The sequence below is a fragment of the Haliotis rufescens genome, unplaced genomic scaffold (assembly GCF_023055435.1).
Source record: "Haliotis rufescens isolate VD_foot unplaced genomic scaffold, xgHalRufe1.0.p SCAF_3, whole genome shotgun sequence".
NCBI lineage: Eukaryota > Metazoa > Mollusca > Gastropoda > Lepetellida > Haliotidae > Haliotis > Haliotis rufescens.
Genome location: NW_025964001.1, coordinates 42,094,412 through 42,106,670, shown reverse-complemented (window position 1 = coordinate 42,106,670; position 12,259 = coordinate 42,094,412). Strand labels below are relative to the sequence as shown.

The 12,259-nt window shown below is 36.3% G+C and overlaps 1 protein-coding gene across 7 annotated transcripts in view; it reads right to left on the bottom strand.

Annotated features, from left to right (window-relative positions):
• LOC124123155 (EH domain-binding protein 1-like) overlaps positions 1-12,259 on the bottom strand; it is a 97,703-nt gene that overhangs the window by 22,861 nt on the left and 62,583 nt on the right. For all 7 annotated transcript variants that reach the window (XM_046486427.2, XM_046486453.2, XM_046486471.2 and 4 more), the window contains one exon: positions 2,386-2,459. In XM_046486427.2, the coding sequence (XP_046342383.2) occupies positions 2,386-2,459 (74 nt within the window). The remainder of the gene's footprint in view (positions 1-2,385; positions 2,460-12,259) is intronic.

Genomic DNA, 12,259 nt, shown 5'->3' with positions numbered 1-12,259 from the left:
AAACAAATGTCACGCAGTATGGCATGTGTAAACAGTCTAGGGAGTTACATTAATTGTGAGGGACTTCATTAAATGTTGCCAGCATACTTGGCTCCTCACTCATAGACATTCCTCCTGTCACTAATGGTTACCTCCACCTACGGCTCTCTTGGCTGTAACCTTACCCTTCCATTTCACAATATACAGGTACACATACCCAGAGAGATGAGGATATTCCACAGATATAAATTAATAAATACTGAATCAGGGTTTTACCTGGTGCAGAAATGTGCGTCCAGTACTCACAATTGCATACAATGGGCAGACAAAAACAATATTGCATCCCAATACGCACAATGATATTCATTATAACAAATTCTGGACCAAAAATGGAAATAAAAAGGTCCTGCAATTAAAATAATTATAAAGTTTTATAGTTCAGTATACTACACCATTTCATTACTTTACAGGACCCTTGAATTTATTATCAGGGATCACAGGACCTCAGTTTTGTAAGTCAAAGTAAAACCATGCTGCATTCTTTGACCGAGATGGTACTGTGTAACATTAGTCAATAGTCTTAAGCCTGAATCGAGTTCAATCATGTAAGCTCAGCAAACTATACCGGTAATCAATATTTTAGCACTAAAATATACTGAAATTGGTGGCAATGGTTCTGGTTTGTAGACACCAAAGTTTTTGGCACAGACTGATGCTATGTGAGCAGTGCCTCTGTTGATAACCTCACTCACCTCATTGATCCTAATTCTGGGCTGACCTAATTCTTTTATTGACATAATAATCCAAAACAAGCACATATGATCAAAGGATTTTCTTTTAAGAAAACACATGTAAACAAATTAATTTGCTGACCGACAAACCCAATCTCTAATTGCTTCCCATCGGAATTACAAGTGTTATTTCTTAATCATAGCGTTTGTAGTTGTAGGAGTGGGTTCTGTGATGAGGGAGAAACACACACAAGAAAACAGCCTGAAGTAACATATTTAGTCTTGTGTCATATGTGGACACTTTTTGTAACAAAGCTCCATTTCCAGCCTGACCTTGAACCCTGACGTGACACACACAAATATGATTCCAGTATGCACTAATGTTGAGAATTGATGCAAAAAAAGCAAATACTAATATATTCATTCTACGTACAGAGTAGACTAACATCTTGTGTCTAAAATGAACATATTTTACACAAAAAACAGTCTTTAAATCATCTTAATAAGGTATACCTTATAACAAAAAGAAGCCCAGAGACAATATTCATTCTTAAATTCTCGTAATCTAGACTTGCCCACTATTATAGACTCGCATGGGCTAGATTGAATATATTTGTTGCAGGGTCTGTACAACAGATTACCTACAGCGCATCAAGAGCAGTTTTGGGACTCATTTCATCCATCAACCATGACTACTGTCCACATGATCATTAATTCATTCCAGGCTCTAAAGTAATTATCAAAACATACAGTAAACTGCACCATTTCCTTACATTACAGGACCCTCATGTTGCCTGCTAGGACCCTTAAAATTTAAATTATTATTGGGAGTCCCCTGGCCCCCCGCTTTCGTAAGTCTAGGTAAAAACCTGCTGACAAACAAAGTCAGGTATTTCATGGCATAATCAACAAGAGCGGCTCCCTTTCAAGACACAATCAAGTCAAAATAATTGCTTTAAACCTCTTGACAAAATGTTTTTCGGGACATTAATATGATATAGTCACACTGACAACTACATGAGAATTTATTAAAAATGATTTCTAAAACGTACAAAAATATTCATTGAAAGCACATACAGGAAATTGTAATAAAAAATTTCAGTCTTTCAGTTTTGTTAGTACATGTATTTGAAATGAATATGGCTTAAAATGTATAACTGGTTCTCAGATAAAGAATTGTTGTCAAAAAAGTTAACGTCAGGCATTTTAACTTGGTGTCAGAAATAATCTGACACAGGCAGCATATAACATACAAAGACCATTTTTTTGTCTTAAACATTTTTTTGTTTGTTTTAAAACTGAAAAAAAAATGGTACACAAAAAAGTTAAGAGAGACAAAAAAAGAAATATAATTATTTTTAATAAATATCTTTTATGCCCATTTGTTCCCTTTTTCGGTTTTAATTAAAAACCCATCATTAGTGTCTGATCTTATCTCTCACCGAGATGATTAAATTGTCATTTAAACAACTGGACTGTTATCAAACGTTCAAGAATTAGGACAGTGTCTTTCAGTAAGTTGGCAATCCTGTCGCCCAAGAAAGCCACACTAAGTCCCAGTAATTCCTTGTACTAATGTTTACATAAGTATTTAGCTGAACATTTTTCATTCCCATAAAATAGCTAACACAGTTTTGATTCTGCCTAAATATTAATTGCTGCAGAATTGGCCTACCTTCAATGACCATCATCGCCCGCAGCTCTCGATTCAGCAGCTCATAGCGCTGTTCCAAATCTTCTTCCTTTTCTCTGCAAAGAAGATTTAAGAAAAGCCACTTTATCGAGTGTGGAACAAATCCTACGGCCTGACTGGTTCTCACAGCTGCACTAAGGCTAGGCTAAAACTCAACAAATCTGATTTTATGGCATTACTATAATGGTCTTACACCTATCAAAGTAAGATACTTTCAAATTAATGCAGAATTAATTCTAAAACTGCCGGCGAGCCCCACATCCAGTATAAAAGAAAAGCCCATTGCCTACAAAGCCCAATGTTAGGTTGACATGGTCTACTTATGCTTGCTTTGCTGGAAAAGTCAACAAAATGCCTAAATATGTCTTTATCTCAAGCTAGAGCACAGATCATTCCACAGTTTCATTGCCAACTCCCCAAAGCCGTGTAAAGAGGATAACATGGCAGTAGGCTATAAAACATGCCTCATGTGGAAACTGCCATTCTAGCTCTGTCACTACTCACATACAGGAGTCACCCAACTTAACAATACATTGTTTTGGCAATTTCAGAAAAAAAATATGTTTCAACGAAGAACCTGCATGTGAGACGCATCATTTTCAAACGTTTGGAATATCGTACTCCATGATGGGGGATGTGTTTTCTGGCTTGGATTATGGAGTTTGTGTGTTACATGAGAGAGTCTTACATGTGTGGCGGCCAGTTTAATGTGTTGGTGTATGTTATAGTGTGTTTCATTCAAGGACAGGATTATACAGTGTGTGGAATGTCTGTGACGTTTGAGTTTCCACCTGCAGGTATAGTACTGGAGACTCGTGTTTTCTCAAACAGATATGGTATTTCATTCTGTCTTCGATTTTTCTCTATTAATAAAACATATTTTATTTCAATTACAGGCTTCAATTTTTAAATATTAGATTTTAAATGAATTTTGTGAAAAATGATTTTAATCAAAATACTACTAAAACTATTTTCTGTGATCCATTTTCATAATTCAAAAGCTAATAATAAAATAGGAAAAGATATCATGAGGATGAAGATGTTTGTTTCTCTGATGTAGTTCATGTGTTCATATACAATAAACAATTGATTTCTGGTCAACTCCTTAATTTCTCAATAATTATATAACAAGATAATGATTATTAATCAGAGTACAATTATTACAATAAAAAGACAGTGGATATTTTTGCTTCAGCTTATTTCACATCTTGTTTCTTAGTTTTGTACACAAGTTGACAATGACTTGCACACCATGTCCACAATAAGGGAATTAACACAACCAAATCCTCACAACCCACAACCATCAACCAACCAAACATATCTCAATTACATGCACTCTCAGAGCTAACGGTCTATGAACTATTAAGAAATCAATTTGGTTTCTCCTAAATAAAATAAACATATGTCCAAACAATACAATACTCATTTCAAGTCTATTGCAGAGAAGAAACAATTGTGTCAGTACAGCGATATGGCTGGCATGGGGGAAAGAACATTAACAAATATTTAAAAAATAAATAACACAGGAACTTTATAATTAATAATTATTGATGTGAACTAGGTCAGACAGTAGTATCATTCGCAATGCAGGTCAGAAGGGGAGTGAGTGAGTGAGCATAAGTTAATATTTTCATTATCCAATATGGAAGCTCTGGCTAGATGAAAGAAGGGAAAACAGTGTTATATGGTTCGCTCTGCAAGTGTACTAATAATAGGGGCACACTCATGCAGAGACGAGAGGTAAAATATTTCTTGTCAAAATAAAGGGAGTATAGATAGGATAACTTAGAAATTCAGGAGAAAAGTGGTAACATAAAGAGTGGAAAGACTCAGCGGTAGTACATGCATCCTGTGTTACTTCCCTGTACAACACATAGAAAACAAACTGTCTTTCAAATCCTAAATACAGTCTTCCTGCATTCATTTTTGTCACCAGATGTTTCTCACAGAAATAATACAGCTAAATTTTATTTTTATTCTAAGATGTTCACACTAAAACATGTCCATGGAAACACGAACTCAGAACAGACCCAGTGCCTAAGAACTCACACACAGCAAATCACTGACAAAACATATGGCATAAATACAAAGTAACCCACCTTAATTCTTTTTTATTTGGTATAACAAACCACTTACAGAACATTAATCTGGAACCTATTTAAGAAAGGTAATTGGCAGTGTAACAGACATGTAACTCAACATGAATATTTTGACAAATTGAAGCTGCAGCTTTTATTAACTCAACTTGTTCTCTGATTATTATCTATAGTCTTGCCTAATATTTTTTAATAATCAAGATTTTTTGTGAATTCCAACCCAAAAGCACACAAAAAATGTTCAAAACAAATGCAGACCAAAGTAACAAGTGCAGTCAATTCAAATTTCAGTTCAATACTTGGTATCAATTTGAATTTATGTAAATATCAATTTCCATATTACAGATAAAACCTATCATAAATGTTCAGCTTAACTCGAAATTCACATTGAGACGTGACATAGAAATACTATTTTCATAATTCAAATTAATTATCATGTCTTCATTTTGCAGTAAAATACCTCTTCCTGACAGGTTACCAAAATAATTATTGATTCTGAAAAGGTGTAATATTTAATCTGCAGTATGGGAGAGAAATAATCTAAAACGTATGTACGCTGTCTTTGTCTTAAAGCATTGAGCCTTACAAAGTGAAAATTAATTTGTAAGAACATGTCAGTACAAAGTGCCAAAAAATTGATAGGGCTTATGTTCTTATGCCAGATCCAGTTTTCCGCTTGGCATGCGAGTTAGGAAAATTTCAAAGACTGTTTCATGTCAGATGTGTCGAAGACAAAACGCAATACATCAGAGAAAATCGGAGCTTAGCAGGAGTGCCAGGAGTGAGGGATTTAGCAATGCTTCCAGCAGGCAGCGGGGCGCTCGCCGCTCTCTCGGTCCTGCATGCCCCAGCCCTTGACGCCAAAAACCTTCCAGCAAATTACTCAATGAATTCACCATAAACAAGCTCTTAAGAGTATTAATATTTTCTTTGTCAAATTTCCTTAACGCATGTATAGATTAGGGGAGTGAGTGTAAGTGTGGTTTGTTAGGGACGAGCGGTTGCTAACTACCAAATCCCTTCGTAAGCGTCAGTATTCACTGCTTACCTCTCTGTGCACGGAGTTCCACCGTCCACCGATCTGCACATTGCAGATTACACCTTTACGCCACGTGTTTTTATTGTTGTTTATAAGTCCAGCCCCAAGGCATACAAGGGACTTATGTAAGTCTGAGGGATTTATTTGGTCATACACGTACAAGAACCCAATTAGAAAGGTCAGCATTTCAACCATGTCATTTGGACATCTGTGCTCAGGGAAGGTCAAATCAGTAACAAACGCTTAAGCTATTGGCTGTACTGGACAGAATAGGAATTCAATAATATTTAAAACTATTTTGTCCTGTCAGAAAAAAATGCTAAAATTGAGAAATGATTTTGTTTATTTCATATATATTTTTTATACAATAAGCCCAGCAAATTCTCATTCTTTTTTCCATACAAGCAACCCTAAATTTTTAAACAGCTAAAAGGAATAGTGTTAATCTTTTTATTAGTTTATTTGAATGTATGCTTTTCCAAAAAAATGCTGTTTCTATTTCATTCTGTTGTTTCTATTTCAAGAGTTATTTATAGGAATTTTATCACGAATCAACACAGTTTTTAAGAAAACAAATCCTCTTGACATATTGATAATATAGACTGCAAAATGTTTCTTGAAGATAGGATCCTAACTATATTTCCATATGCCAGTCAATAGGGAATATGGGCCTTTGTTAAGTCATATTTGTTATCATAAGAAGTCAATATCTGCCCATGACATACGAACATATGATATACAGCATAAGTCCCTAACAGAGGCTTATCTATCCTCCTCACAAAGTTCCGCATTTGCTGAACAATGCTGGCAATATTGTGAAAACAGCCCAACTGGGGGGGCCATAATGAAGAAACACAGACACTGAAAGTAACGATCCCCACAGCACATGGTGAGGTGACAAGACAAAAACATTGCTCACTTTTAGCCCTGAAATGAATCTGCGGTTTTTAATTATCTTGAGGTTGCACAGATAGTGAGAGTGAAAAGAAAAAATAATTGTCAAACAATGACGTTGGTGAGGTGTGGGAAAAGGCAGTGTGTGGACCTGACCCAATCTAGGCCCAGTTTGGGTGGGCATTATAGCCCTGTTTTCTCCACAATACGTTATGCATATGTTGGCTAGTGCCGATTGTTGCGGGTTGAAGCAGTCGATATAATCAATGTCTACCAACAATCTGGGTGTTAGGGAAGCCACAAAATTGATCATTTTCGCCCTGTGTGAATACGAACAATTCATTTGAATGTTGGTGTGTATCTGAAATCTTGGTTACTATCTGTTGTGGGGAGTTGGAGAGGGATTAGCGGGGTTTGCGAACCCCGAAACGCGGAGACACGCAGCTTAAGTAATTACTTTGCCCAGGCTAATGACACTGTCGTCACGATCAAATTTCTGCAATTGGCAAATCAAAAATAGTGTCAACAAAATGAACAATTGTATTTGTGGGAATTGGGGGATGTGGGATCGCTCATAATTAGAAAGATGGTTCCTCCTTTGAAGCAGTTTACAGTTTGTGTTTACAGTTGGTAAGATGACACGCCTTTTTGTTGAGCTATGGCAACACTGACACATCAAGCTACATCTTGCTGGAACTAAGTTAGCTGGATATACACAGCTGACAGGATACACAGCTTCTCTCAGCTGACAGGATATACAGCTTCTCACAGCTGACAGGGTATACAGCTTCTCACAGCTGACAGGATATACAGTGTCTAACAACTGACAGGATATACAGCTTCTCACAGCTGACAGGGTATACAGCTTCTCACAGCTGACAGGATATACAGGGTCTAACAACTAACAGGATATACAGCTTCTCACAGCTGACAGGATATACAGCATCTCACAGCTGACAGGGTATACAGCTTCTCACAGCTGACAGGATATACAGTGTCTAACAACTGACAGGATATACAGCTTCTCACAGCTGACAGGGTATACAGCTTCTCACAGCTGACAGGGTATACAGCTTCTCACAGCTGACAGGATATACAGCATCTCACAGCTGATGGGATATACAGCATCTCACAGCTGACAGGATACACAGCTTCTCACAACTGACGGGATATACAGCTTCTCACAGCTGACAGGATATACAGCTTCTCACAGCTGACAGGGTATACAGCTTCTCACAGCTGACGGGATATACAGCATCTCACAGCTGATGGGATATACAGCATCTCACAGCTGACAGGGTATACAGCTTCTCACAGCTGACGGGATATACAGGGTCTAACATCTGACAGGATATACAGCTTCTTACGGCTGACAGGGTATACAGCTTCTCACAGCTGACAGGGTATACAGCTTTTCACAGCTGACAGGATATACAGCTTCTTACAGCTGACGGGATATACAGCTTTTGACAGCTGACAGGATATACAGCTTCTCACAGCTGACAGGATACACAGCTTCTCACAGCTGACAGGATATACAGCTTCTTACAGCTGACAGGAGATACAGCTTCTTACAGCTGACAGGATATACAGCTTCTTACAACTGACAGGATAGACGCAGCAACACAACAAATAAAGAACTCCACAGCAAACTGTGTGTATGCACACACCTATCACACTAATTGTGCAAGAACGTAAGAGACAGCCTTATTAACGGAACTTTCGCTGATGAGAAATATTGACTGAAAACTATCATAGTGCATTGACCAAGGGCTCACTGACATCACTGACACAGGGATACAGATTGTACACTAAAACCTATGATGATGAGTCTTTGAACACTGCTTTTGTCATCACATTCATCATCAATCAGGCCTACTGCTTGTTTTCAGACAAATGTCCAGAAATACCCACCACTGGTACTATTGCAGCTGACTAAGGAAAATTCCTTGTTTTTTACTTGGTCTATATTTGGCGAAAGGTTTATGGGACCAATTTTTATTTTTGTATCAATATTTGAGTGTGAAAATAAAAATGTGTGAGACTGATTGTATCAATACATCAACAACAAAATATCTTCACAATCAGCATTAAACTATAATGTCCTTTTAATGATACACAATTCACTCAAATCTCCAAAAAATAGTTTACATTCTGCAATTGCCTTGATTTCAATCTCACATAAAACAATTTGACTTTCCTGGCTGCTTATGAGTGAAGCCAACCTCTTCAGTGCAAAATGGCATTGGAGCAGGATTTAATTTAAAGTAATTATCAAAACTTACAGTACATTACATACACCATTTCATTACTTCACACGGCCCATGAAATTTAGTATTGGGGGTCCAATTGACTAGTTTTGTAAATCAAGGTCCATGGGATGCCCAAAAATTAATTTAAGGGGTCCTTTCAAGTCATGAAATGGTGTATCACGGTTTGTAATCTAGGTTTTGATAATTACTTTAATTACAGGACCTATATATCTTTTGTAAACAAATTGGTACAATGAATATTATTGTGTGTACCTCTGGGTGCTACATAGTCTTTCATTCTGCATCCATTTAAATGTGTGGGTAAATGGAGGAAAACTCATGTATCACATAAAACCCTGTATTATGCTGCAGATTGACTAAGCCGCACTGACGTAATCATTCCTTTAATGGTGGTTTGAAATTGTAGCATCAATGTATCAACTCTGAAGTATCCCTATACATAGATTAATAATAAGATTGATTATTCAGTATGAGTATTGACATTAATTGCTATTTAACACTAAATATGAATTAGTCTGATCAATGATAAAAATTGAATTTTCTGCCATCTCACTGTCCATCTCTGTAATAAACGTAAACATTTCTGTGGCAGTGAATTATTTATTTCGTATCAATATTCAAAAATTTGTAGCCATGCAGTATCGACATTACAAACTTACTGAAACATTGATAACACAATATACGATGACATCCCTAGGGCAAATAGATGTCATAGAATACTATTCACCAATTATCATAATTGGTATGTAGTGATATCACACACTCCAACAATGACAAGACAATATATACCATGTTAATTGCTATTTGAAAGCCAATAGTTAAACTATGTTCTGATGGCCATTGCTCCAGCAATTCACCATGCATTTCTAGTAATTCTGGTATTCTGGTTTAGAAACAACAATATGCTTACAGTGATAGCATTTTAAATACAAAAAAACAGATCACTGTTTATATTGAACAAATTTGACTTTATCCTGACATTCATTCATCGGAAATGTAGAAATATCTGGAGTCATACACTATAGCCAATTAGGTTCCACTGTAGCTATATTACTAGTGTCAAGTTGTACCCGCCTATTTAGGCCTTCTTTTTTTCCAATTTCTTGGTCCACAGATTGTTTTGTTGATAAAAACAATTAAAAGAATAGAATGCTCATGCTTTTCAGTTACTTCCCATATTTCATCCCACACTTTTGTTCACTGACGAGGTGGGCAAATTTCCATTTTCATAATTCTAACAGTTTGCACCTTTTGTGAAATTTTGAGTGTGGATCTGAAACCATTTTATTAAAATAATCTTCCTAACCTGTAAATATAATCTTATTATCATAATGAGGAAATTATTCTCAGATATCAGATAACATTTGCTGCTTTGTCACATGTGAGCAAGAGTCATAAAAACACGACAGATCCTTCTGACATGGTGCAATACTTTGTGAAGAAATACAGAAAGGAAGAAATGGAGGAAGGTACCACTTTACCATAAAGAGGACTTGTGTATTTTCATAATCGATACATAACAATGAATACAGAGCCATGCACAGAAAGGAAATGTTCATACATAGGCACACAAAGTGGACAGAATATTGAATTGTGATATAAGCTGACACTGACAACGCATTGAAATTTAGAAATTACCACTAAAATTGTGCTGACATTTTTATGGTTTTATCACCATTTCTTTGACATTTTGCGCTTTTTGTTTCAAACCGCCAAACAAAATGTCAAAGTACGATAGAGATTACATTGCCTCTCATATGCATGACAATCACCTCACATCATCATAATTAATGTTGGCCCAAATACCTAATGATTTTAGAAGGTATGGATTTCAGACAAATATGCTTTGCCGCCACCAATAATCATGCAATTTTGTGATATGAAGACTGCCATAGAGATTTGCAAATGCCATTTCAAAAAGAAATATTTTCACAAGATACATTTCTATAGCTCTCAAATTTTGCCATTCACAAATCCTGTCACACAGATGATTAAGTCTCAGTATGGGAAAAAGTGCAAGTTTGAAATAAATCTGCCTGAAGAAAGATTCCCATGGCCTGTAATATGCTTGATTAGTAGGGCTCATCTTCATACAAGCAAATCTGAAGGTTTTTTCTCTTCAATTACGCTACAATGTCCAGGGCGACGGTCAACATGGCCTCCGGTCACAGTTTGAGGAAGTGGCGAAAATGAATTATATGCCTAATCTCGATCAAATAGTGAGGGCTATTTGTTACATCGTGGAAGAGAAACATTTCTAATCAAGTGCTATTATATATAGATTTCTGTTTTGAACAAAGTAATAGAGAAATGCTGTGATTAGATGCGATACGTCTTGTCCCCACAAGGTATGCTGGTCGTCGTCTCCCTCCGCAACGACAAACCCATCTTCACTTCGTCTCAAAATACGTCAAATTAAGAGATTCTCTACAAAGAAGAAAATCTCTATTGATTCGATGGGCATGTTCAAAGAGGGCCCAATTTTGTTGGGATTTTGGATCTTATGTGCATCCCAGCTTACAAAATGAAACATTGAAGTAGACGGGGGAAAAACATGGTGGGAATGAAACAGAATCCCAATAACATAATTGTATCAATATTTGCACATGGTTTTATCAGCTGCTCACAAAAATCCAACCCACTAGCCATGGTAATCTTACGTTGGCTTATGACAATCATTCAACAATTTCTCGCTCTTTCTGCGGAATTGGAAATTTGTAATAGTAACATGTTAATAATGAGACATTTGGTGGACACAAAAGCATGTTTAGTCAGAGTAATGACAGTCAGTGGCGCCATTGCCCCCATCAGCTGTAGCCGTACCATCCTCATCTCATGACATCCCTCCTGCAGATCACTGACAACTGGAGCGGAGAAATTTCTTACCAATACTTTTTATATGAAATCAAACTTATGTGCTTGAAATTTAAAAATCACATGAACAATGTGCAATTCAATGAATTAGTAAAGAAATGGTTTTCACTGTACATCTAAAAGCTACTTGAAAAAACATATTCATTTATTTCACTGCTTTTGTTTTGCATATATTAAATATGTCTTTGGTGGTGGGGGAAGGCTTATTTTTAAAATTAATTGTAAAAGTCTGCAAACCAAGGTCAGAATTTTCAATTTTGTCTTAAAACCAATCTAAAAAAAAGCGTTGGTGTCTGTTTATCTTCCTGATAACCATAAAAGTGTTTTTATGCTAAAATCAAGATTGTCTGGCAGAGTTTCTAGAAGGTGGGATATAGGTATTTGGCTTTCATGCTTTGTCTTTTTAATTTTATAGCTCACGGAAAAGACATAAATCATACTAATAACTGATCCAGAATGGGCAGAAATTCCAGTGTTTTACAGCGACACACAGACATCTATGTTTATGTTTATTCAGCAAGGTTACGTAGGCCATCGGCCAGTGTCACAGCAGTTGTACAGCAGCCATTATTGTAACTAAAATTTACATCAGCAATTTTGTCCTTAATTGCATAGACTTATAAATATATATAGCCAAATTTCTTATGATATGAAATTTATCACTTGACATCAAGACATTG